The sequence below is a fragment of the Narcine bancroftii genome, chromosome 3 (genome assembly GCF_036971445.1).
Source record: "Narcine bancroftii isolate sNarBan1 chromosome 3, sNarBan1.hap1, whole genome shotgun sequence".
Classification (NCBI taxonomy): Eukaryota; Metazoa; Chordata; class Chondrichthyes; order Torpediniformes; family Narcinidae; genus Narcine; species Narcine bancroftii.
Window position 1 is genome coordinate 265,380,802 of NC_091471.1, and position 27,706 is coordinate 265,408,507.

The following is a 27,706-nucleotide window of genomic DNA, read 5'->3' on the forward strand; positions in this document are numbered from 1 at the left end:
GCCTGTTGAGCCTGCTTTGCCATTCAATAAGGTCATGGCTGACCTGATCATTGACTCAACTTTTTTCCCCATATCCTTTAATTCCTCTTTTTAATGTAAAAATTTATCTAACTGAAATTTAAATATGTTTGATGAGGTGGCCTCGACTGCTTCCCTGGGTGAAGAATTCCACAGATTCACGACTCTCTTGGGGGAAAAACACTTCTGTCTTAAATTAATCCCCTAAATCTTGAGGCTGTCCCTTAGTTCTGGTTTCACCTCCCAGTGAAAACAATTTTTCTGCCTCTATTTTATCTATCCCTTTCATAATTTTATATGTTTCTGTAAGATCTCCTCTCATTCTTCTCTCCTCGTAGGTCAACCCCTTCATCTCCAGGATCAACCTGGTGAACCTGCTTTAGACTGCCTCCAAGGCTAGTATATCCTTTCTCAAGTATGCAGACCAGAACTGGACTCATGAATATGGTTCAAAAGATTATAATGCAGACAAGGTTTCCTCTAAACCTATGCATTAGGAGGGAGTAACACTAGGACTTGCCTGTTCCCATTCTTCTTCTTCTTTCTTTGGCTTGGCTTCGCGGACGAAGATTTATGGAGGGGTAATGTCCACGTCAGCTGCAGGCTCATTTGTGGCTGACAAGTCCGATGCGGGACAGGCAGACACGGTTGCAGTGGTTGCAAGGGAAAATTGGTGGGTTGGGGTTGGGTGTTGGGTTTTTCCTCCTTTGTCTTTTGTCAGTGAGGTGGGCTCTGCGGTCTTCTTCAAAGGAGGTTGCTGCCCGCTGAACTGTGAGGCGCCAAGATGCACGGTTTGAGGCGATATCAGCTCACTGGCGGTGGTCAATGTGGCAGGCACCAAGAGATTTCTTAAGGCAGTCCTCCTACCTCTTCTTTGGTGCACCTCTGTCTCGGTGGCCAGTGGAGAGCTCGCCATATAACACGATCTTGGGAAGGCGGTGGTATCTCCATTCTGGAGACGTGACCTACCCAGCGCAGTTGGATCTTCAGCAGCGTGGATTCGATGCTGTCGGCCTCTGCCATCTCGAGTACTTTGATGTTGGTGATGAAGTTGCTCCAATGAATATTGAGGATGGAGCGGAGACAACGCTGGTGGAAGCGTTCTAGGAGCCGTAGGTGATGCCGGTAGAGGACCCATGATTCGGAGCCGAACAGGAGTGTGGGTATGACAACGGCTCTGTATACACTAATCTTTGTGAGGTTTTTCAGTTGGTTGTTTTTTCCAGACTCTTTTGTGTAGTCTTCCAAAGGCGCTATTTGCCTTGGTGAGCCTGTTGTCTATCTCGTTGTCGATCCTGGCATCCGATGAAATGGTGCAGCCGAGGTAGGTAAACTGGTTGACCGTTTTGAGTTTTGTGTGCCCAATGGAGATGTGGGGGCTGGTAGTCATGGTGGGGAGCTGGCTGATGGAGGACCTCAGTTTTCTTCAGGCTGACTTCCAGGCCAAACATTTTGGCAGTTTCCGCAAAACAGGACATCAAGCACTGAAGAGCTGGCTCTGAATGGGCAACTAAAGTATGGAGACCAGAACTGGACTCATGAATATGGTTCAAAAGATTATAATGCAGACAAGGTTTCCTCTAAACCTATGCATTAGGAGGGAGTAACATAGGACTTGCCTGTTCCCATAAACAGACAGTAACTGGGGAGTTGAGATGCCTTTGGAAGATCACGTTAACGATCCCCAAACATCAAAAGGGCACGTAATCCCTCATACCTTTCAAATTGACGAATTCTGTCATTGAAATGTCATCCTTGAAACTATATCAAAAGGATAAAGATAAATGTATCTCTTGAAGCATATCATTGCACAACTCTAGCATCATGTTTCCTTCATAGGAGCACTAGAACCCAAGTGTGAATGTCAAAGTATGAATACTGAGTACACTTATATGCCAATTGCATTGCATTATTAGAGATATGGCTGCAATTTCAGATGAGACCATGTCCATTTAAATGTATACAGCCGGCTAGGATGCTCTTGATAGAGGCACTATAGAAGGTTGACATAATGGTGGCCAGTAGCCTTGCCCACTTCAATCTTCTCAGGAAGTACAGTTGCTGTGGTGCCTTCCTGACAAGTGAGGAGATGTTGAGTGTCCACAATAGGTCACTAGTTAAGTGAACTCCAAGGAACTTGGTGCTCTCTATTCTCTCTATTACAAATTTGTTGATGTGCAGTGGAGGGTAGTCATTCCTGGTCTGCCTGAAGTGCACAATTGTCTCCTTCATTTTGTCCACGATGAGACTCAGGTAGTTATTCTTGCACCATTTCATGAGATTTTCCACCTTTTCTCTGTAGTGCGACTCATTGTTGTTGCTGATGAGGCCGACTACTGTTCTGTCATGTGCAAATTTTGATGACACTGTGGATCTGGATCTGGGAATGCAGTGTGGGTCAGTAGGATGAACAGGAGTGGGCACACAGCCCTGAGGTCAGCCAGCGCTCAGTGTGATGGTGCTCAATATTTTGCTACTGACTTGGACAGATTGTGGCCTTTCTGTTAGGAATTCCAGGATCCAGTTACAGAGAAGGGTGTTGGATTCCATTGAGGACAGCTTCTCCACCATGTTAAATGCTGAGCTGAAGTCAATGAATAGCGGCCTGGCATATGAGGCTTTGTTCTTCAGGTGGGCCAGGACGAAGTGAAGTGACAAGGCTATAGCATCATCTGTGGAACTGTTTCTTCTGTTGGCAAATTGAAATGGATCCAGTGCCCCTGGGAGGTGTACTTTGATGCATTCCATCACCAGATGCTCGAAGCATTTCATAATGGTGGAGGTCAGTGCTACGGGGTGGTAGTCTTTGAGACCTGTTATTGTTACCCTCTTGAGTAGCTGGATGATGGTAGTTATCTTGAACCCTGCAGAAACAATGGACCGCTGCAGTGAGGTTTTGAAGATGTCTGTGATGACTGTCGTTAACTGGTCTGGGCAGTCCTTCAGTACCTGACCGAGTATGTTGTCTGGTCCTGCTACCTTGTGTGGGTTCACCCTGGAAAGGGTTCTCCTCACCTCAACCACGGCTATACAGGGGACCTGTTCATCAGGGGGACACAGAGCTTTCTTTGGCATCATCCTGTTCTTCTCATCAAACCATGCATAGGTGTTCAGTCTGTATGGAAGGGAGGTGTCATTGTCCTTAATTTGCAAGGTTGATTTGTAATTCATAATAGTCTTAATCCCTTGCCACATGCACCTCGTGTTGCCGGTGTCGCAAAGCTGTCTGTGGGCTTTGCTTTCTGGATTGCACGGGAGAGTTCAGTCCTGGCTGATCTTAGTGCCATCCTATCCTCTGTCCCAAAGGCAGCATCACGAGCTCTGAGAAAGGCCTGGACCTCTGCATCCAAACGTGGTTTCTAGTTAGCCCTGGTTATGAAGCATTTGATCTCAGTAACATCCACAATGCACTTTGCTGATTAGCTAATCATATGACCATTGTAGGTGACCACCTCCCTGAAACAGCTCCAGTCCATGGTCTCAAAGCAGGTTTTTCATCACTGCTTTGGCCCCTCCCCGGCCACGTCCTGACCTCCTTGCGAACTGACCTAGTTTGCTTTGCCAATTGTCTGCAGGACAGATATGTGATCCGAGTAACCAAGGTTGTGCAGTCTCGTACACAGCAGCAGTGTAGACCCTGTTGAGTGGCTGAAGTGCCTGGAAGGTCTATTTCATTAACTGAGAGATTTGGTGGATCCAGTCTGAAGTCAGATATACTGCACCAGACCGTTCAAGCTAATAATCAAACCCATGATGACCAATACAAAAATATCTCTCAAAAATGTGCATATACTGTGAATAACTAGCACTTGCATGCACAGAAAAATATGCACCTCATGCTACATTAATCCACGTGGTAAAATGTAGAACATATTGGCATTGTGCAATGAATGAGTAGCCTGTTATCTTCCGTAATTGCCGCTATCTGTTGGTTTAAGATATTTATGTTTCTTTAAACATCATTTCTGAATGCAAGAATCAATTTGGAGGAGCTACAGGACCTGCTGGCCTGACTAAAATGGATTATTATTAGCTCTCATTCCACCAGTTTCAGCTGCTTCCTCAAACAGATTTTCACAGATCAATTCGTGTCAATAATTTTAATCAGCAGCCATCTTTTTTCTCTTCTTCCTTTCTTTTGCTTCTCTTTGACTGTAAGAAGCGCTTCAGGCAATTTTTGCTGACAGCGAATCTGTCTGCCTTGCGGCCGACGAAAACAAATTCCATTTAACGTTGCTCTGTCTTTATTACATGACAATAAATTGAATCTTGAATATTTGTCATAAATGCAAAGAAGATGAAGTGGACTTCAATCTCCTTCTTTCCTCTGTTTCCCAATGTATTGCGGCTGTTAAGGACACAAACACAATTTTCATTACCATTGCTAACACTGAACAACACTTTTTTTCAAAAGATTTGCTTCCAGAAATAAAATTGGGAATTGTGATAGACAACTTCAAGCTAAACACAAAGATAATTTTAGATTTGCTATATCACGATGGAAGTTGAAGAAATGTTAAATTAACTTGTATTCAATTTAGCATGTTTAATCGCATCATCATGCTGACATATGGTGTTAGTTCAACTAACACTGATTTTGATTTGTACTCAGCATCTGATGCCTCTCATGTTAGTGTCCAACAATAGTCAGCCAGTGTTGATGGATTCCAGTTGCCTTGATACTGTTTTTCCAAGGTCCCAATGTCCTGGTGAAACCTTCCAGCATGTTCGTCAGTGACTGCACCAAGATCAGCGGGGAAGACGTCCAAGCGTGAATGCATAAAATGAAGTTTCAATGGCATGTTGCACGTCATGGATTTGTACGATGAAGTAGACTTAAAATATGACAGGAAGTCACAAAAATAGGATATTTCTGGAAGAAAAAAGGTTTGTGATAGGAACATTTTAAGGTGATTTTCGTGATTAGCAGCCAAATCCATAAAGTACATCCATAAGTGTTCAGGTAGCAAAATCTTCATTGTCTGATGTAATGGGGATTTTAAAGAAATAACCTGGAGGAGGATGGTGAAGATCATCTCCAAAGCAGGTGGGCTGTGCCATCCAGAAGGATAAGGACAGTAAGGCATAGACCTCCAAGACTGCCCATTGCTCATCCCAATATGCACATACATTGCAGTTTCAAAGTCTCTGAACTCCCTACTTATCAGCACAATGGGAATGTTTCCACCAAAGGTTTAGGAAGGCAGCTCAACAGCTCCCCTTTCAAGAACAAGAAATTGGGAATGAAAGCCATTTGGTGTTGCTGGTGGGTCATACTTTGTGATAATATCAGCAGCTCAATCTGATCTATCTCTACAAATGGATGATGGTCATGGGAGATCCACCAATTTAAATATATTATTGTTCCAACTATTGACGAGAAATTGGTTTTTTGCACAGTTATAAGAAGAATTCCTCGTTTTTTTTAAATCAAACCATCTTTAAATCACCATTTAAGTACAACCAAAGGAAATTTCTCTGCTGTGGAGGTTCATATTTTCTTTTGCTGTTTAAAGCTGTCCTTTCACATACTCTTTCCTCTCTGCATGCTCTCACTGTATTGAGGTCCAGTTGCATCACAACATCTTCCTACTTTCCCTTACCTTTCCCATAGACTCCCAAATCACAGTGCCCCTCATCTCCCCCAGTTTTTCCTTCCCCCTGCATTCTGCCTGCTTTGTAAACCCTCAATCACTAGTTTCTGATTTGGAATGATTGAGTTGCACTCAGTCACTGTGCCTCTGCCCATCCTCGCTGTCCATCAGAGATATTCTATTTCTGTCACCAATTTCTCTCTCTCTCCTAAAATATTTATCCTGTTCTCTTGCAAATGTAAGTGAGCTTGGCTGCATCATCTACTTAGTAATTCTTTCTCAGACTACACTGCTCTGTCATTTGCTTTTGAGCTTTACAGAAGTCTTACACATCCTTCCATGTGTTTAAATAATATTTAATTTGAAATGTTAACTGTGTCACCTTTTCAATGTTGTTGTCAGCATTGAAGCATGGAAAAGTAAGGTTTGATTTACCCAGAGGGATTGGAGACCATGGGCAGAATGATTTCTTGTCGCTCATGGTAGTGGCCAACCTCCCCATGGTAAAGAAACATACTGAGCCAGCATGGTCAACTCATGGAGAAGTTCTTTTTGCTGTTCTATTTTATGTTGTGTTTGTAAAGAGAACACTTAACAAATGGGCAATGATAGATTAATAAAGTTCTTCAAGAAATTTAATACAAATTCATTTGCTATGGGGATTTGGGAGAGAATTTCCAGATATTTTCCTTAAAATAGCTACATGTTTCCTTTCTTTATTCCCTTCATTCACTCTGGCTTCCCCCATTCCTGTTGCACTCAGTATTTATCTTCCAGTATTTAATTGGGAGGGCAGTACATAAAATTAGTTATAGACATAAAGCTACACAGCATGGAAATAGACACCTCATTCCAATTCATCCATGGCTGACCAGGTCGCCCATCTGAGCTAGTCTCCTGCACTTGGCCTCTCTAGTCCTTTCCTGCCAATGGACCTGTTCAAAAGTCTTGTAAATATCATTATTGTACCCAGTTCCACCCTTTCTCTAGCAGCTCTTTTCATGCACGCACCATCCTCTGTATGAGCAAAGATTTAAATTTTTAAAATTTAAATATAGACATACAGCACGATAACAGACCCTTTTGGTCCATGAGCCGATGCTGCCCAATTATAACCAATTAACTTATTTCAAATGGTTGGAGAAATCTGTAGCCCCCTCCCGGGAAAACCCACGCAGACACAGGGAGAATGTACAAACACTGTACAGACAGAGCTGGTTTCGAACCCTGGACTTGATCGCTGGTCCAGTATTGGTGTTACACTAACCGTGCTGTTGACTCTCAGGTCCCTTTTTAGCCCCTTGATTTTAAAACCATGTCCTCTACTTTTAGACTCTCCAAAACAGGAAAAGATGTTGACTATTCACCTTATCTGTGCTTTTATGATTTTGTATACCTCTCTATCATGGCTTGGTTCAGCATCATGCTGAAGAAGATTGAAAAGAGGGTTGGTGCCAGAACACAGCCTTGCTTCACGCCATTGTTAATGGAGAAGGGTTCAGAGAGCTCATTGCTGTATCTGACCCGACCTTGTTGGTTTTCGTGCAGTTGGATAATCATGTTGAGGAACTTTGGGGGACATCCGATGCGCTCTAGTATTTGCCAAAGCCCTTTCCCCAACAATGAAGACGCTGTTTACATCCGGTACCGCACGGATGGCAGTCTCTTCAATCTGAGGCGCCTGCAAGCTCACACCAAGACACAAGAGAAACTTGTGCGTGAACTACTCTTTGCAGACGATGCCGCTTTAGTTGCCCATTCAGAGCCAGCTCTTCAGCGCTTGACGTCCTGCTTTGCGGAAACTGCCAAAATGTTTGGCCTGGAAGTCAGCCTGAAGAAAACTGAGGTCCTCCATCAGCCAGCTCCCCACCATGATTACCAGCCCCCCCACATCTCCATCGGGCACACAAAACTCAAAACGGTCAACCAGTTTACCTATCTCGGCTGCACCATTTCATCAGATGCAAGGATCGACAATGAGATAGACAACAGACTCGCCAAGGCAAATAGCGCCTTTGGAAGACTACACAAAAGAGTCTGGAAAAACAACCAACTGAAAAACCTCACAAAGATAAGTGTATACAGAGCCGTTGTCATACCTACACTCCTGTTCGGCTCCGAATCATGGGTCCTCTACCGGCACCACCTACGGCTCCTAGAACGCTTCCACCAGCGTTGTCTCCGCTCCATCCTCAACATCCATTGGAGCGCTTACATCCCTAACGTCGAAGTACTCGAGATGGCAGAGGTCGACAGCATCGAGTCCACGCTGCTGAAGATCCAGCTGCGCTGGATGGGTCACGTCTCCAGAATGGAGGACCATCGCCTTCCCAAGATCGTGTTATATGGCGAGCTCTCCACTGGCCACCGTGACAGAGGTGCACCAAAGAAAAGGTACAAGGACTGCCTAAAGAAATCTCTTGGTGCCTGCCACATTGACCACCGCCAGTGGGCTGATATCGCTTCAAACCGTGCATCTTGGCGCCTCACAGTTTGGCGGGCAGCAACCTCCTTTGAAGAAGACCGCAGAGCCTACCTCACTGACAAAAGGCAAAGGAGGAAAAACCCAACACCCAACCCCAACCCACCAATTTTCCCCTGCAACCGCTGCAATCGTGTCTGCCTGTCCCGCATCGGACTTGTCAGCCACAAACGAGCCTGCAGCTGACGTGGACTTTTTACCCCCTCCATAAATCTTCGCCCGCGAAGCCAAGCCAAAGAAAGAAAGAAAATACCTCTCTAAGATTACCCTTCGGCCTCCTACACTCCAATGAAAAATGTTTGTTTATCAATCCTCTCATTATATTTCAAGCCTCCTAGTTCCAGTAATATCCGTATGAACCTTTTTTGTATGTTTTGCAGGTTAATGATCTCCTTCTTACAGCAAGACAACCAGAACTGTACTTTTCATTTTACTTTTCATTTCACTAAATTCTAGTGTCAGCCATTCTTTTAATGCTTTCATTTGTTCTTGAAAATTTTTTTTATCTCTGTACTGTCCATTCATTTTACCTCCTATTCCTCTGTGCAGAGCTTGGTGCTCTTCTTCTGTGTCTGCTCTTGGGCTTGTGTCTTCTATTTCTCTTCCTTGTATCTGTGTCTCTTCTGAGTTTCTTGTTGAGCTGCTTGTCTCAGTTTGTTGGGTTTTTTTTCCCCATGGTGTCTTGATGTTGGTCCTCTTCTTCTGGGTTGGTTGTCTGTTGTGTCTCTAGTTTCCTTTTTTCTTTCTCACCCCTCCCGTTCCTGGTGTTTTCTTTATCTTCCAGCTGGGAGCCCTGCTGTCGGGTCTTTCTCAGCTGTTCGTGCTGTAGAGTTTCACTCCACAGCTGGTCCCCACCTCCCAGGGGTGTTGTCCTTGTCATGCGCATGCGCAGTTGCGCATCCCTGTTTGACTCTGTGAGCCATTTTTGCAGTCCTGCGGTTAGTGGGTCGCGACCCTGTGGGGTCTCCACTAACCATGGGGAGTGGGCTCCTCTTTCCACAGCAGGTCCCTGCTTTTTCGTGCAGGTAAGGTCTTCACCTTTCTCTTCCGGCGTCTTTCCTTCTTTTCTTCCAGTTGTTTTTGGCTTTTCTTTCTTAGGTGCAATTTTCTCCACACCTTTACTTTTTATTTGTTGTGATTTGTGTGTCTGGGGGTTTGCTTTTTCTTCACTTTTTTCCTTCTTTTCTGGAGAGGGCTGGTATTCTCCTACTGGCCACTTCTCCATCACATGACTCCTCCCAAGACAACCAGAGTTACATACAGTATTCTCAATGTGTTCTTACCAACATCTTTGAGTGCTCTCACGTGATTTCAGGCAATTCAGGAAATTATATGTGAATATAACTTTATTCCAGCTGTTATTTCTGACTTAAACTTCTCTTTTTAATGTGTGTAACTTAAAATTTATCTCAGTCATGTGTTTATCTCTAGGGACATATAATCCAGTGCTGTCATGGTTGGCCTCTCAGCCCCTGTTCTCTGTGAACTAGTTATCCAAAGTCCTACAGCAAGTTTTATCTCCACTGTGCTTAAGTGACTTATGTTAGTTCCAACCAACAATATTACAAATTCAAAATGATTTTCATACTGCTCAAATCCACGATGGCCTCTATTAGAAGCCTCCTGTCCTTCTAATCTGTGCAGAACATCTATACCAGTGGTCCTCAACCTTTTTCTTTCCATTCACGTACCACTTTAAGTAATCACTGTGCCATTGGTGCTTTGTAAAGGTATGTGAGCGGAAAAGGAAGGTTGACCCAATTGTTACTGAAATATTTTGCTTGAGAAAAATTATTATTGGCCGATTTCCTTTGGAGTTATGAAACTGTGCACATAACGAGTCAATTAGGTATGATTAAAACAGTGGTTTTCAAACTTTCCTTCCACCCACATACCACCTTAAGCAATCACAGAACACCTATGGCACTGGGAATACTTAGTGGTATGTGAGTGGAAAGAAAAAGGTTGAGAACCACTGATCTGCAGCATCTTTGAACCACACAATCCTTCCTACACATTACATTCCTCCTGTATATGTTTTCTGTATAACCCAATTTTCTTTATGCGTCTATTGACAACTATGCCTTTGGATGTTCTTATTTAGCTCAATGTTTAGCATGTTGTGTTTTCATCATATTGAAGGTGCAAGATAAATGCAAACATGTTTCTATTTTTCTATTCCCTCCCAGGTTTTTGGCAAATACATCGTTTGAAGGAGCGACGGGTTATGTCCATGTTCAAGAGATATCACACATACACAGCAACCATCCCTACCATATCTGGAATTTACGACAGGACCCATTAGGAAAGCCTACCTGGGTCAGAGTTGGAAAATGGAACCAACATAAAATTGAGATTGAACAAGGCATATGGCCCAATAAAATTCAAAATGAAATGAACGAGGACAGTAGTTCCTCAAACCTCAAGTTCCGGGTTGTCACATTGGTGGAATTGCCCTTTGTCTTCACCAGGGAGGTTGACCACGATGGCAATTGTCCAGCAGGCCACTTATGTTTGGACCCTCACACCAAAGACCCAGCTGTGCTGGCACAGCTGTTTGAAGAGTTGAACAACGAGAATGGATCTGTGCCAACAGAATACAAGAAATGTTGCTATGGCTACTGCATGGACCTCCTAGAGCAGCTGTCGGATGACCTGGGGTTCGACTTTGACCTTTACATTGTGGGAGATGGGAAGTACGGTGCCTGGAAAAATGGAAGGTGGACTGGATTGGTGGGTGATCTTCTCAGTGGGGCTGCCCAAATGGCAGTCACATCCTTCAGCATCAACTCGGCACGTAGCAGAGTGATAGATTTTACAAGCCCCTTCTATTCCACCAGTTTGGGGATCCTTGTAAGGTCAAAGGACACAGCAGCTCCCATCGGTGCTTTTATGTGGCCATTACACTGGTCAATGTGGGTTGGGATTTTTGTGGCACTCCACATCACAGCCTTGTTTCTCACACTTTATGAGTGGAAGAGTCCTTTTGGAATGACCCCCAAAGGAAGAAATAGAATAAAGGTGTTCTCCTATTCATCAGCACTTAACTTGTGTTATGCTATTCTCTTTGGACGGACTGTTTCTAGTAAGACACCAAAATGTTGGACTGGGCGTTTTTTAATGAACCTCTGGGCAATCTTCTGCCTCCTTGTCCTATCTAGTTATACAGCTAACCTGGCAGCTGTTATGGTCGGAGAGAAAAAATTTGAAGAACTTTCTGGGATTCATGATGATAAGGTAAGAAGGTAAAAGACCAAGGAATTGGAATATAATTCCATTAACTTTCCCAAGATAACATCAATCTATAAAATTAATGACATGATTGGTTCATCTTTCTGCTCCGTGTGAGTGGGACCAGACATTGAGGAAATACCCTGCTGACAAAGAACCATAGAACATTACAGCACAGAAACCGGCCCCTTCACCCCTTCTAGTCTGTGCTGAACCTTTTTTCTGTCCAGTCTCACTGTCCTGCACTCAGTCCATAGTCTGCCATACCTCTCCCGTCCAAGTCCCTGTCCAAATACTTCTTAATGTTAAAATTGAGCCTGCATTCACTACTTCCAAACTCCCACCACTCTCTGTGTGAAGGTTCCCTTCTAAACTTTTCCCCTTTCACCCTTAACCCATTTCCTCTGTTCTGTATCTCACCTACCCTCGGTAGAAAAAGCCTACCTGCATTTTCTGTCCATCCCCCTCATAATTTTAAATACCTCTATCAAATCTCTCCTCATTCTTCTACACACCAGAGAATAAAGTCCTGTAACTCAATTCCTGAAGACCATACAACATCCTAGTAAATCCTATCTGAGTTTAGTTTGTGTGGGATTGAATTACTGGTGCTGTGGTCTGGGGAGGAGATAAATCGAGCTCTGTGGGATCTTGCTTCAAATTGTCGTACACTGAAAGTGCCCATGAAAGGTGGAGCGGTTAGATCCCAACCTCAATGCCTTTGATCAAACAATCAGGCTGAATTGCTGAAAGCAGGGTCTCATAGATGTTCACCCAAAGCCATTGAAGTCACTTAGAACATTTCTGTTCCTTGCTCAATGTTAGAAAAGACAAAAAATGGAAATTGGACCATGTCACTCGTGTCTTGCCACCCATCTGGAGATTTTTCTGCTGAATTCCCCATGGGCACTCACTATTTTCAATTTCATTGTACTCACAACTCAATTCTGATTAATTTTGGAAAATTATATAATTGAAGTGTCTGAATCTATCCCTCTTCAATGAGAAGAATGATTTAAAAATCTTTTCCAATGATTCCTGAATCTGAACTGAGATGATTTACATAACAAACATTAATTTCAAAGTAACTATTTGTTATCTATAAAGTTGGAGCACTGAGCTTTAAGATATTGCAGCAGGAACACTTTGTGACAGAAACAATATGTTATCAGCTGTGCAAATTTCTGCTTTCTGATGCGGAGGAAGAACATTTAATTGATGGTTTAAAAGATGACTTGGGGATAAATTGGGCTACTATGTTACCTCCTAAGTGCAAAAATTAGTGATTAGGAAGTGTACATACTCTCCCAGCTCGACGAGTGTTGCTTGTCATATTGGGTAAGTAGAAATGAGAGGAGTTGTTTGCCCAAGTTCAAGATATTAATATTCTAGTTGCTGCTTTGGATTTCCACTTCATAGCTGTCTAGTCCCAGCACACATTCCATTCCTTCCTGACTCCTTCGGGATTTGGCAGGATATGCACCAAATGGGACTAGTCCAGAATGCCAATGGACGAGTTGGGTCAAAGGGCCTGTTCCTTGCTGTATGGTTCCATGACTCCAAGTGACAGCAAGCCAACCTTTTATAACCCTGACAAATTGTAAGCAAAAGGGGAAAACTGATCTGGGATTCCTTAAAATTGAATGGCTGGAGGCAGGAATCGTCAGTTTCCTTGATTTCAACATAATGAGAATTAAGGGAGGCATTAGCAAATTAGAATGGGCAGAAAATAGTGGTATGAGCATAGGAGGAAAATGAAGAAGAGTAGTGGTATGAGCATAGGAGGAACAGGAAGAAGAGTAGTGGTATGAGCATAGGAGGAACAGGAAGAAGAGTAGAGGTACGAGCATAGGAGGAACATGAAGAAGAGTAGTGGTATGAGCATAGGAGGAACAGGAAGAAGAGTAGAGGTATGAGCATAGGAGGAACAGGAAGAAGAGTAGTGGTATGAGCATAGGAGGAACAGGAAGAAGAGTAGTGGTATGAGCATAGGAGGAACATGAAGAAGAGTAGAGGTATGAGCATAGGAGGAACAGGAAGAAGAGTAGTGGTATGAGCATAGGAGGAACAGGAAGAAGAGTAGAGGTATGAGCATAGGAGGAACATGAAGAAGAGTAGTGGTATGAGCATAGGAGGAACAGGAAGAAGAGTAGAGGTATGAGCATAGGAGGAACATGAAGAAGAGTAGTGGTATGAGCATAGGAGGAACAGGAAGAAGAGTAGAGGTATGAGCATAGGAGGAACAGGAAGAAGAGTAGTGGTATGAGCATAGGAGGAACAGGAAGAAAAGTAGTGGTATGAGCATAGGAGGAACATGAAGAAGAGTAGTGGTATGAGCATAGGAGGAACATGAAGAAGAGTAGTGGTATGAGCATAGGAAGAACAGGAAGAAGAGTAGTGGTATGAGCATAGGAGGAACAGGAAGAAGAGTAGTGGTATGAGCATAGGAGGAACAGGAAGAAGAGTAGTGGTATTAGCATAGGAGGAAAATGAAGAAGAGTAGTGGTATGAGCATAGGAGGAACAGGAAGAAGAGTAGTGGTATGAGCATAGGAGGAACAGGAAGAAGAGTAGTGGTATGAGCATAGGAGGAACATGAAGAAGAGTAGTGGTATGAGCATAGGAGGAACAGGAAGAAGAGTAGAGGTATGAGCATAGGAGGAACAGGAAGAAGAGTATTGGTATGAGCATAGGAGGAACAGGAAGAAGAGTAGTGGTATGAGCATAGGAGGAACAGGAAGAAGAGTAGAGGTATGAGCATAGGAGGAACATGAAGAAGAGTAGTGGTATGAGCATAGGAGGAACAGGAAGAAGAGTAGAGGTATGAGCATAGGAGGAACAGGAAGAAGAGTAGTGGTATGAGCATAGGAGGAACAGGAAGAAGAGTAGTGGTATGAGCATAGGAGGAACATGAAGAAGAGTATTGGTATGAGCATAGGAGGAACAGGAAGAAGAGTAGTGGTATGAGCATAGGAGGAACAGGAAGAAGAGTAGAGGTATGAGCATAGGAGGAACATAAAGAAGAGTAGTGGTATGAGCATAGGAGGAACAGGAAGAAGAGTAGAGGTATGAGCATAGGAGGAACAGGAAGAAGAGTAGTGGTATGAGCATAGGAGGAACAGGAAGAAGAGTAGTGGTATGAGCATAGGAGGAACATGAAGAAGAGTAGAGGTATGAGCATAGGAGGAACAGGAAGAAGAGTAGTGGTATGAGCATAGGAGGAACAGGAAGAAGAGTAGAGGTATGAGCATAGGAGGAACATGAAGAAGAGTAGTGGTATGAGCATAGGAGGAACAGGAAGAAGAGTAGTGGTATGAGCATAGGAGGAACAGGAAGAAGAGTAGAGGTATGAGCATAGGAGGAACAGGAAGAAGAGTAGAGGTATGAGCATAGGAGGAACAGGAAGAAGAGTAGTGGTATGAGCATAGGAGGAACAGGAAGAAAAGTAGTGGTATGAGCATAGGAGGAACATGAAGAAGAGTAGTGGTATGAGCATAGGAGGAACATGAAGAAGAGTAGTGGTATGAGCATAGGAAGAACAGGAAGAAGAGTAGTGGTATGAGCATAGGAAGAACAGGAAGAAGAGTAGTGGTATGAGCATAGGAAGAACAGGAAGAAGAGGAGTGGTATGAGCATAGGAGGAACAGGAAGAAGAGTAGTGGTATGAGCATAGGAGGAACATGAAGAAGAGTAGTGGTATGAGCATAGGAGGAACATGAAGAAGAGTAGTGGTATGAGCATAGGAAGAAGAGGAAGAAGAGTAGTGGTATGAGCATAGGAGGAACAGGAAGAAGAGTAGTGGTATGAGCATAGGAGGAACAGGAAGAAGAGTAGTGGTATGAGCATAGGAGGAAAATGAAGAAGAGTAGTGGTATGAGCATAGGAGGAACAGGAAGAAGAGTAGTGGTATGAGCATAGGAGGAAAATGAAGAAGAGTAGAGGTATGAGCATAGGAGGAACAGGAAGAAGAGTAGTGGTATGAGCATAGGAGGAACAGGAAGAAGAGTAGAGGTATGAGCATAGGAGGAACATGAAGAAGAGTAGTGGTATGAGCATAGGAGGAACAGGGAGAAGAGTAGAGGTATGAGCATAGGAGGAACAGGAAGAAGAGTATTGGTATGAGCATAGGAGGAACAGGAAGAGTAGTGGTATGAGCATAGGAGGAACATGAAGAAGAGTAGAGGTATGAGCATAGGAGGAACAGGAAGAAGAGTAGTGGTATGAGCATAGGAGGAACAGGAAGAAGAGTAGAGGTATGAGCTTAGGAGGAACAGGAAGAAAAGTAGTGGTATGAGCATAGGAGGAACAGGAAGAAGAGTAGTGGTATGAGCATAGGAGGAACAGGAAGAAGAGTAGTGGTATGAGCATAGGAGGAACAGGAAGAAGAGTAGTGGTATGAGCATAGGAGGAACATGAAGAAGAGTAGTGGTATGAGCATAGTAATAACAGGAAGAAGAGTAGTGGTATGAGCATAGGAAGAACAGGAAGACGAGTAGTGGTATGAGCATAGGAAGAACAGGAAGAAGGGTAGAGGTATGAGCATAGGAAGAACAGGAAGAAGAGTAGTGGTATGAGCATAGGAAGAACAGGAAGAAGAGTAGAGGTATGAGCATAGGAGGAACAGGAAGAAGAGTAGTGGTATGAGCATAGGAGGAACAGGAAGAAGAGTAGTGGTATGAGCATAGGAGGAACATGAAAAAGAGTAGAGGTATGAGCATAGGAGGAACAGGAAGAAGAGTAGTGGTATGAGCATAGGAGGAACATGAAGAAGAGTAGTGGTATGAGCATAGGAAGAACAGGAAGAAGAGTAGTGGTATGAGCATAGGAAGAACAGGAAGAAGAGTACAGGTATGAGCATAGGAAGAACAGGAAGAAGAGTAGTGGTATGAGCATAGGAAGAACAGGAAGAAGAGTAGTGGTATGAGCATAGGAGGAACATGAAAAAGAGTAGAGGTATGAGCATAGGAGGAACAGGAAGAAGAGTAGTGGTATGAGCATAGGAGGAACATGAAGAAGAGTAGTGGTATGAGCATAGGAAGAACAGGAAGAAGAGTAGTGGTATGAGCATAGGAAGAACAGGAAGAAGAGTAGAGGTATGAGCATAGGAAGAACAGGAAGAAGAGTAGTGGTATGAGCATAGGAAGAACAGGAAGAAGAGTAGAGGTATGAGCATAGGAAGAACAGGAAGAAGAGTAGTGGTATGAGCATAGGAGGAACAGGAAGAAGAGTAGTGGTATGAGCATAGGAAGAACAGGAAGAAGAGTAGTGGTATGAGCATAGGAAGAACAGGAAGAAGAGTAGTGGTATGAGCATAGGAAGAACAGCAAGAAGAGTAGAGGTATGAGCATAGGAAGAACAGGAAGAAGAGTAGTGATATGAGCATAGGAAGAACAGGAAGAAGAGTAGAGGTATGTGCATAGGAAGAACAGGAAGAAGAGTAGTGGTATGAGCATAGGAAGAACAGGAAGAAGAGTAGTTGTATGAGCATAGGAAGAACAGGAAGAAGAGTAGTGGTATGAGCATAGGAAGAACAGGAAGAAGAGTAGTGGTATGAGCATAGGAAGAACAGGAAGAAGAGTAGTGGTATGAGCATAGGAAGAACAGGAAGAAGAGTAGAGGTATGAGCATAGGAAGAACAGGAAGAAGATTAGTGGTATGAGCATAGGAAGAACAGGAAGAAGAGTAGAGGTATGAGCATAGGAAGAACAGGAAGAAGAGTAGTGGTATGAGCATAGGAGGAACAGGAAGAAGAGTAGTGGTATGAGCATAGGAGGAACATGAAGAAGAGTAGTGGTATGAGCATAGGAAGAACAGGAAGAAGAGTAGAGGTATGAGCATAGGAAGAACAGGAAGAAGAGTAGTGGTATGAGCATAGGAGGAACAGGAAGAAGAGTAGAGGTATGAGCATAGGAGGAACGGGAAGAAGAGTAGAGGTATGAGCATAGGAGGAACAGGAAGAAGAGTAGAGGTATGAGCATAGGAGGAACAGGAAGAAGAGTAGTGGTATGAGCATAGGAGGAACATGAAGAAGAGTAGTGGTATGAGCATAGGAAGAACAGGAAGAAGAGTAGTGGTATGAGCATAGGAAGAACAGGAAGAAGAGTAGTGGTATGAGCATAGGAAGAACAGGAAGAAGAGTAGAGGTATGAGCATAGGAGGAACAGGAAGAAGAGTAGAGGTATGAGCATAGGAGGAACATGAAGAAGTGTAGAGGTATGAGCATAGGAGGAACAGGAAGAAGAGTAGTGGTATGAGCATAGGAAGAACAGGAAGAAGAGTAGTGGTATGAGCATAGGAAGAACAGGAAGAAGAATAGAGGTATGAGCATAGGAGGAACAGGAAGAAGAGTAGAGGTATGAGCATAGGAGGAACAGGAAGAAGAGTAGAGGTATGAGCATAGGATGAACAGGAAGAAGAGTAGTGGTATGAGCATAGGAAGAACAGGAAGAAGAGTAGTGGTATGAGCATAGGAGGAACAGGAAGAAGAGTAGAGGTATGAGCATAGGAGGAACATGAAGAAGAGTAGTGGTATGAGCATAGGAGGAACAGGAAGAAGAGTAGTGGTATGAGCATAGGAGGAACAGGAAGAAGAGTAGAGGTATGAGCATAGGAGGAACAGGAAGAAGAGTAGAGGTATGAGCATAGGAGGAACAGGAAGAAGAGTAGTGGTATGAGCATAGGAGGAACAGGAAGAAAAGTAGTGGTATGAGCATAGGAGGAACATGAAGAAGAGTAGTGGTATGAGCATAGGAGGAACATGAAGAAGAGTAGTGGTATGAGCATAGGAAGAACAGGAAGAAGAGTAGTGGTATGAGCATAGGAAGAACAGGAAGAAGAGTAGTGGTATGAGCATAGGAAGAACAGGAAGAAGAGGAGTGGTATGAGCATAGGAGGAACAGGAAGAAGAGTAGTGGTATGAGCATAGGAGGAACATGAAGAAGAGTAGTGGTATGAGCATAGGAGGAACATGAAGAAGAGTAGTGGTATGAGCATAGGAAGAAGAGGAAGAAGAGTAGTGGTATGAGCATAGGAGGAACAGGAAGAAGAGTAGTGGTATGAGCATAGGAGGAACAGGAAGAAGAGTAGTGGTATGAGCATAGGAGGAAAATGAAGAAGAGTAGTGGTATGAGCATAGGAGGAACAGGAAGAAGAGTAGTGGTATGAGCATAGGAGGAAAATGAAGAAGAGTAGAGGTATGAGCATAGGAGGAACAGGAAGAAGAGTAGTGGTATGAGCATAGGAGGAACAGGAAGAAGAGTAGAGGTATGAGCATAGGAGGAACATGAAGAAGAGTAGTGGTATGAGCATAGGAGGAACAGGGAGAAGAGTAGAGGTATGAGCATAGGAGGAACAGGAAGAAGAGTATTGGTATGAGCATAGGAGGAACAGGAAGAGTAGTGGTATGAGCATAGGAGGAACATGAAGAAGAGTAGAGGTATGAGCATAGGAGGAACAGGAAGAAGAGTAGTGGTATGAGCATAGGAGGAACAGGAAGAAGAGTAGAGGTATGAGCTTAGGAGGAACAGGAAGAAAAGTAGTGGTATGAGCATAGGAGGAACAGGAAGAAGAGTAGTGGTATGAGCATAGGAGGAACAGGAAGAAGAGTAGTGGTATGAGCATAGGAGGAACAGGAAGAAGAGTAGTGGTATGAGCATAGGAGGAACATGAAGAAGAGTAGTGGTATGAGCATAGTAATAACAGGAAGAAGAGTAGTGGTATGAGCATAGGAAGAACAGGAAGACGAGTAGTGGTATGAGCATAGGAAGAACAGGAAGAAGGGTAGAGGTATGAGCATAGGAAGAACAGGAAGAAGAGTAGTGGTATGAGCATAGGAAGAACAGGAAGAAGAGTAGAGGTATGAGCATAGGAGGAACAGGAAGAAGAGTAGTGGTATGAGCATAGGAGGAACAGGAAGAAGAGTAGTGGTATGAGCATAGGAGGAACATGAAAAAGAGTAGAGGTATGAGCATAGGAGGAACAGGAAGAAGAGTAGTGGTATGAGCATAGGAGGAACATGAAGAAGAGTAGTGGTATGAGCATAGGAAGAACAGGAAGAAGAGTAGTGGTATGAGCATAGGAAGAACAGGAAGAAGAGTACAGGTATGAGCATAGGAAGAACAGGAAGAAGAGTAGTGGTATGAGCATAGGAAGAACAGGAAGAAGAGTAGTGGTATGAGCATAGGAGGAACATGAAAAAGAGTAGAGGTATGAGCATAGGAGGAACAGGAAGAAGAGTAGTGGTATGAGCATAGGAGGAACATGAAGAAGAGTAGTGGTATGAGCATAGGAAGAACAGGAAGAAGAGTAGTGGTATGAGCATAGGAAGAACAGGAAGAAGAGTAGAGGTATGAGCATAGGAAGAACAGGAAGAAGAGTAGTGGTATGAGCATAGGAAGAACAGGAAGAAGAGTAGAGGTATGAGCATAGGAAGAACAGGAAGAAGAGTAGTGGTATGAGCATAGGAGGAACAGGAAGAAGAGTAGTGGTATGAGCATAGGAAGAACAGGAAGAAGAGTAGTGGTATGAGCATAGGAAGAACAGGAAGAAGAGTAGTGGTATGAGCATAGGAAGAACAGCAAGAAGAGTAGAGGTATGAGCATAGGAAGAACAGGAAGAAGAGTAGTGATATGAGCATAGGAAGAACAGGAAGAAGAGTAGAGGTATGTGCATAGGAAGAACAGGAAGAAGAGTAGTGGTATGAGCATAGGAAGAACAGGAAGAAGAGTAGTTGTATGAGCATAGGAAGAACAGGAAGAAGAGTAGTGGTATGAGCATAGGAAGAACAGGAAGAAGAGTAGTGGTATGAGCATAGGAAGAACAGGAAGAAGAGTAGTGGTATGAGCATAGGAAGAACAGGAAGAAGAGTAGAGGTATGAGCATAGGAAGAACAGGAAGAAGATTAGTGGTATGAGCATAGGAAGAACAGGAAGAAGAGTAGAGGTATGAGCATAGGAAGAACAGGAAGAAGAGTAGTGGTATGAGCATAGGAGGAACAGGAAGAAGAGTAGTGGTATGAGCATAGGAGGAACATGAAGAAGAGTAGTGGTATGAGCATAGGAAGAACAGGAAGAAGAGTAGAGGTATGAGCATAGGAAGAACAGGAAGAAGAGTAGTGGTATGAGCATAGGAGGAACAGGAAGAAGAGTAGAGGTATGAGCATAGGAGGAACGGGAAGAAGAGTAGAGGTATGAGCATAGGAGGAACAGGAAGAAGAGTAGAGGTATGAGCATAGGAGGAACAGGAAGAAGAGTAGTGGTATGAGCATAGGAGGAACATGAAGAAGAGTAGTGGTATGAGCATAGGAAGAACAGGAAGAAGAGTAGTGGTATGAGCATAGGAAGAACAGGAAGAAGAGTAGTGGTATGAGCATAGGAAGAACAGGAAGAAGAGTAGAGGTATGAGCATAGGAGGAACAGGAAGAAGAGTAGAGGTATGAGCATAGGAGGAACATGAAGAAGTGTAGAGGTATGAGCATAGGAGGAACAGGAAGAAGAGTAGTGGTATGAGCATAGGAAGAACAGGAAGAAGAGTAGTGGTATGAGCATAGGAAGAACAGGAAGAAGAATAGAGGTATGAGCATAGGAGGAACAGGAAGAAGAGTAGAGGTATGAGCATAGGAGGAACAGGAAGAAGAGTAGAGGTATGAGCATAGGATGAACAGGAAGAAGAGTAGTGGTATGAGCATAGGAAGAACAGGAAGAAGAGTAGTGGTATGAGCATAGGAGGAACAGGAAGAAGAGTAGAGGTATGAGCATAGGAGGAACAGGAAGAAGAGTAGTGGTATGAGCATAGGAGGAACAGGAAGAAGAGTAGAGGTATGAGCATAGGAGGAACAGGAAGAAGAGTAGAGGTATGAGCATAGGAGGAACAGGAAGAAGAGTAGTGGTATGAGCATAGGAGGAACAGGAAGAAGAGTAGTGGTATGAGCATAGGAGGAACAGGAAGAAGAGTAGTGGTATGAGCATAGGAGGAACAGGAAGAAGAGTAGAGGTATGAGCATAGGAGGAATAGGAAGAAGAGTAGTGGTATGAGCATAGGAGGAACAGGAAGAAGAGTAGTGGTATGAGGATAGGAGGAACAGGAAGAAGAGTAGAGGTATGAGCATAGGAGGAACAGGAAGAAGAGTAGTGGTATGAGCATAGGAGGAACAGGAAGAAGAGTAGTGGTATGAGCATAGGAGGAACAGGAAGAAGAGTAGAGGTATGAGCATAGGAGGAACAGGAAGAAGAGTAGTGGTATGATCATAGGAGGAACAGGAAGAAGAGTAGAGGTATGAGCATAGGAGGAACAGGAAGAAGAGTAGTGGTATGAGCATAGGAGGAACAGGAAGAAGAGTAGAGGTATGAGCATAGGAGGAACAGGAAGAAGAGTAGTGGTATGAGCATAGGAGGAACAGGAAGAAGAGTAGAGGTATGAGCATAGGAGGAACAGGAAGAAGAGTAGTTTTATGAGCGTAGGAGGAACAGGAAGAAGAGTAGTGGTATGAGCATAGGAGGAACAGGAAGAAGAGTAGTGGTATGAGCATAGGTGGAACAGGAAGAAGAGTAGAGGTATGAGCATAGGAGGAACTGGAAAAAGAGTAGTGCTTTGAGCATAGGAGGAACAGGAAGATGAGCATAGGAGGAACAGGAAGATGAGCATAGGAGGAACAAGAAGAAGAGTAGTGGTATGGGTATAGGACGAACAGGAAGAAGAGTAGAGGTATGAGCATAGGTGGAACAGGAAGAAGAGTAGTGGTATGAGCATAGGAGGAACAAGAAGAAGAGTAGTGGTATGAGCATAGGAGGAACAGGAAGAAGAGTAGTGGTATGAGCATAGGAGGAACAAGAAGAAGAGTAGTGGTATGAGCATAGGAGGAACAAGAAGAAGAGTAGTGGTATGAGCATAGGAGGAACAGGAAGATGAGCATAGGAGGAACAGGAAGAAGCGTAGTGGTATGAGCATAGGAGGAACAGGAAGAAGAGTAGTGGTATGAGCATAGGAGGAAGAGGTAGAGGTATGAGCATAGGAGGAACAGGAAGATGAGCATAGGAGGAACAGGAAGAAGAGTAGTGGTATGAGCATAGGAGGAACAGGAAATAGAGTAGTGGTATGAGCATAGGAGGAACAGGAAGAAGAGTAGTGGTATGAGCATAGGAGGAACAGGAAGAAGAGTAGTGGTATGAGCATAGCAGGAACAGGAAGAAGAGTAGAGGTATGAGCATAGGAGGAACAGGAAGAAGAGTAGAGGTATGAGCATAGGAGGAACAGGAAGAAGAGTAGTGGTATGAGCATAGGAGGAACAGGAAGAAGAGTAGTGGTATGAGCATAGGAGGAACAGGAAATAGAGTAGTGGTATGAGCATAGGAGGAACAGGAAGAAGAGTAGTGGTATGAGCATAGGAGGAACAGGAAGAAGAGTAGTGGTATGAGCATAGCAGGAACAGGAAGAAGAGTAGAGGTATGAGCATAGGAGGAACAGGAAGAAGAGTAGAGGTATGAGCATAGGAGGAACAGGAAGAAGAGTAGTGGTATGAGCATAGGAGGAACAGGAAGAAGAGTAGAGGTATGAGCATAGGAGGAACAGGAAGAAGAGTAGTGGTATGAGCATAGGAGGAACATGAAAAAGAGTAGAGGTATGAGCATAGGAGGAACAGGAAGAAGAGTAGTGGTATGAGCATAGGAGGAACATGAAGAAGAGTAGTGGTATGAGCATAGGAAGAACAGGAAGAAGAGTAGTGGTATGAGCATAGGAAGAACAGGAAGAAGAGTAGAGGTATGAGCATAGGAAGAACAGGAAGAAGAGTAGTGGTATGAGCATAGGAAGAACAGGAAGAAGAGTAGAGGTATGAGCATAGGAAGAACAGGAAGAAGAGTAGTGGTATGAGCATAGGAGGAACAGGAAGAAGAGTAGTGGTATGAGCATAGGAAGAACAGGAAGAAGATTAGTGGTATGAGCATAGGAAGAACAGGAAGAAGAGTAGTGGTATGAGCATAGGAAGAACAGCAAGAAGAGTAGAGGTATGAGCATAGGAAGAACAGGAAGAAGAGTAGTGGTATGAGCATAGGAAGAACAGGAAGAAGAGTAGAGGTATGAGCATAGGAAGAACAGGAAGAAGAGTAGTGGTATGAGCATAGGAAGAACAGGAAGAAGAGTAGTTGTATGAGCATAGGAAGAACAGGAAGAAGAGTAGTGGTATGAGCATAGGAAGAACAGGAAGAAGAGTAGTGGTATGAGCATAGGAAGAACAGGAAGAAGAGTAGTGGTATGAGCATAGGAAGAACAGGAAGAAGAGTAGAGGTATGAGCATAGGAAGAACAGGAAGAAGATTAGTGGTATGAGCATAGGAAGAACAGGAAGAAGAGTAGAGGTATGAGCATAGGAAGAACAGGAAGAAGAGTAGTGGTATGAGCATAGGAGGAACAGGAAGAAGAGTAGTGGTATGAGCATAGGAGGAACATGAAGAAGAGTAGTGGTATGAGCATAGGAAGAACAGGAAGAAGAGTAGAGGTATGAGCATAGGAAGAACAGGAAGAAGAGTAGTGGTATGAGCATAGGAGGAACAGGAAGAAGAGTAGAGGTATGAGCATAGGAGGAACGGGAAGAAAAGTAGAGGTATGAGCATAGGAGGAACAGGAAGAAGAGTAGAGGTATGAGCATAGGAGGAACAGGAAGAAGAGTAGTGGTATGAGCATAGGAGGAACATGAAGAAGAGTAGTGGTATGAGCATAGGAAGAACAGGAAGAAGAGTAGTGGTATGAGCATAGGAAGAACAGGAAGAAGAGTAGTGGTATGAGCATAGGAAGAACAGGAAGAAGAGTAGAGGTATGAGCATAGGAGGAACAGGAAGAAGAGTAGAGGTATGAGCATAGGAGGAACATGAAGAAGTGTAGAGGTATGAGCATAGGAGGAACAGGAAGAAGAGTAGTGGTATGAGCATAGGAAGAACAGGAAGAAGAGTAGTGGTATGAGCATAGGAAGAACAGGAAGAAGAATAGAGGTATGAGCATAGGAGGAACAGGAAGAAGAGTAGAGGTATGAGCATAGGAGGAACAGGAAGAAGAGTAGAGGTATGAGCATAGGATGAACAGGAAGAAGAGTAGTGGTATGAGCATAGGAAGAACAGGAAGAAGAGTAGTGGTATGAGCATAGGAGGAACAGGAAGAAGAGTAGAGGTATGAGCATAGGAGGAACAGGAAGAAGAGTAGTGGTATGAGCATAGGAGGAACAGGAAGAAGAGTAGAGGTATGAGCATAGGAGGAACAGGAAGAAGAGTAGAGGTATGAGCATAGGAGGAACAGGAAGAAGAGTAGTGGTATGAGCATAGGAGGAACAGGAAGAAGAGTAGTGGTATGAGCATAGGAGGAACAGGAAGAAGAGTAGTGGTATGAGCATAGGAGGAACAGGAAGAAGAGTAGAGGTATGAGCATAGGAGGAACTGGAAAAAGAGTAGTGCTTTGAGCATAGGAGGAACAGGAAGATGAGCATAGGAGGAACAGGAAGATGAGCATAGGAGGAACAAGAAGAAGAGTAGTGGTATGGGTATAGGACGAACAGGAAGAAGAGTAGAGGTATGAGCATAGGTGGAACAGGAAGAAGAGTAGTGGTATGAGCATAGGAGGAACAAGAAGAAGAGTAGTGGTATGAGCATAGGAGGAACAGGAAGAAGAGTAGTGGTATGAGCATAGGAGGAACAAGAAGAAGAGTAGTGGTATGAGCATAGGAGGAACAGGAAGATGAGCATAGGAGGAACAGGAAGAAGCGTAGTGGTATGAGCATAGGAGGAACAGGAAGAAGAGTAGTGGTATGAGCATAGGAGGAAGAGGTAGAGGTATGAGCATAGGAGGAACAGGAAGATGAGCATAGGAGGAACAGGAAGAAGAGTAGTGGTATGAGCATAGGAGGAACAGGAAATAGAGTAGTGGTATGAGCATAGGAGGAACAGGAAGAAGAGTAGTGGTATGAGCATAGGAGGAACAGGAAGAAGAGTAGTGGTATGAGCATAGCAGGAACAGGAAGAAGAGTAGAGGTATGAGCATAGGAGGAACAGGAAGAAGAGTAGAGGTATGAGCATAGGAGGAACAGGAAGAAGAGTAGTGGTATGAGCATAGGAGGAACAGGAAGAAGAGTAGAGGTATGAGCATAGGAGGAACAGGAAGAAGAGTAGTGGTATGAGCATAGGAGGAACAGGAAGAAGAGTAGTGGTATGAGCATAGGAGGAACAGGAAGAAGAGTAGTGGTATGAGGATAGGAGGAACAGGAAGAAGAGTAGAGGTATGAGCATAGGAGGAACAGGAAGAAGAGTAGTGGTATGAGCATAGGAGGAACAGGAAGAAGAGTAGTGGTATGAGCATAGGAGGAACAGGAAGAAGAGTAGAGGTATGAGCATAGGAGGAACAGGAAGAAGAGTAGTGGTATGATCATAGGAGGAACAGGAAGAAGAGTAGAGGTATGAGCATAGGAGGAACAGGAAGAAGAGTAGTGGTATGAGCATAGGAGGAACAGGAAGAAGAGTAGAGGTATGAGCATAGGAGGAACAGGAAGAAGAGTAGTGGTATGAGCATAGGAGGAACAGGAAGAAGAGTAGAGGTATGAGCATAGGAGGAACAGGAAGAAGAGTAGTTTTATGAGCGTAGGAGGAACAGGAAGAAGAGTAGTGGTATGAGCATAGGAGGAACAGGAAGAAGAGTAGTGGTATGAGCATAGGAGGAACAGGAAGAAGAGTAGAGGTATGAGCATAGGAGGAACTGGAAAAAGAGTAGTGCTTTGAGCATAGGAGGAACAGGAAGATGAGCATAGGAGGAACAGGAAGATGAGCATAGGAGGAACAAGAAGAAGAGTAGTGGTATGGGTATAGGACGAACAGGAAGAAGAGTAGAGGTATGAGCATAGGTGGAACAGGAAGAAGAGTAGTGGTATGAGCATAGGAGGAACAAGAAGAAGAGTAGTGGTATGAGCATAGGAGGAACAGGAAGAAGAGTAGTGGTATGAGCATAGGAGGAACAAGAAGAAGAGTAGTGGTATGAGCATAGGAGGAACAAGAAGAAGAGTAGTGGTATGAGCATAGGAGGAACAGGAAGATGAGCATAGGAGGAACAGGAAGAAGCGTAGTGGTATGAGCATAGGAGGAACAGGAAGAAGAGTAGTGGTATGAGCATAGGAGGAAGAGGTAGAGGTATGAGCATAGGAGGAACAGGAAGATGAGCATAGGAGGAACAGGAAGAAGAGTAGTGGTATGAGCATAGGAGGAACAGGAAATAGAGTAGTGGTATGAGCATAGGAGGAACAGGAAGAAGAGTAGTGGTATGAGCATAGGAGGAACAGGAAGAAGAGTAGTGGTATGAGCATAGCAGGAACAGGAAGAAGAGTAGAGGTATGAGCATAGGAGGAACAGGAAGAAGAGTAGAGGTATGAGCATAGGAGGAACAGGAAGAAGAGTAGTGGTATGAGCATAGGAGGAACAGGAAGAAGAGTAGAGGTATGAGCATAGGAGGAACAGGAAGAAGAGTAGTGGTATGAGCATAGGAGGAACATGAAAAAGAGTAGAGGTATGAGCATAGGAGGAACAGGAAGAAGAGTAGTGGTATGAGCATAGGAGGAACATGAAGAAGAGTAGTGGTATGAGCATAGGAAGAACAGGAAGAAGAGTAGTGGTATGAGCATAGGAAGAACAGGAAGAAGAGTAGAGGTATGAGCATAGGAAGAACAGGAAGAAGAGTAGTGGTATGAGCATAGGAAGAACAGGAAGAAGAGTAGAGGTATGAGCATAGGAAGAACAGGAAGAAGAGTAGTGGTATGAGCATAGGAGGAACAGGAAGAAGAGTAGTGGTATGAGCATAGGAAGAACAGGAAGAAGAGTAGTGGTATGAGCATAGGAAGAACAGGAAAAGAGTAGTGGTATGAGCATAGGAAGAACAGCAAGAAGAGTAGAGGTATGAGCATAGGAAGAACAGGAAGAAGAGTAGTGGTATGAGCATAGGAAGAACAGGAAGAAGAGTAGAGGTATGAGCATAGGAAGAACAGGAAGAAGAGTAGTGGTATGAGCATAGGAAGAACAGGAAGAAGAGTAGTTGTATGAGCATAGGAAGAACAGGAAGAAGAGTAGTGGTATGAGCATAGGAAGAACAGGAAGAAGAGTAGTGGTATGAGCATAGGAAGAACAGGAAGAAGAGTAGTGGTATGAGCATAGGAAGAACAGGAAGAAGAGTAGAGGTATGAGCATAGGAAGAACAGGAAGAAGATTAGTGGTATGAGCATAGGAAGAACAGGAAGAAGAGTAGAGGTATGAGCATAGGAAGAACAGGAAGAAGAGTAGTGGTATGAGCATAGGAGGAACAGGAAGAAGAGTAGTGGTATGAGCATAGGAGGAACATGAAGAAGAGTAGTGGTATGAGCATAGGAAG

At 43.8% G+C, this 27,706-nt stretch overlaps 1 protein-coding gene across 1 annotated transcript in view; it reads left to right on the forward strand.

The window, feature by feature from the left end:
• Positions 1 to 27,706, forward strand: part of LOC138756824 (glutamate receptor ionotropic, NMDA 3A-like) — a 79,589-nt gene that overhangs the window by 38,757 nt on the left and 13,126 nt on the right. Inside the window, exon 3 of the mRNA XM_069923214.1 lies at positions 10,284 to 11,331. Coding sequence (XP_069779315.1) covers positions 10,284 to 11,331 — 1,048 coding nt within the window. The remainder of the gene's footprint in view (positions 1 to 10,283; positions 11,332 to 27,706) is intronic.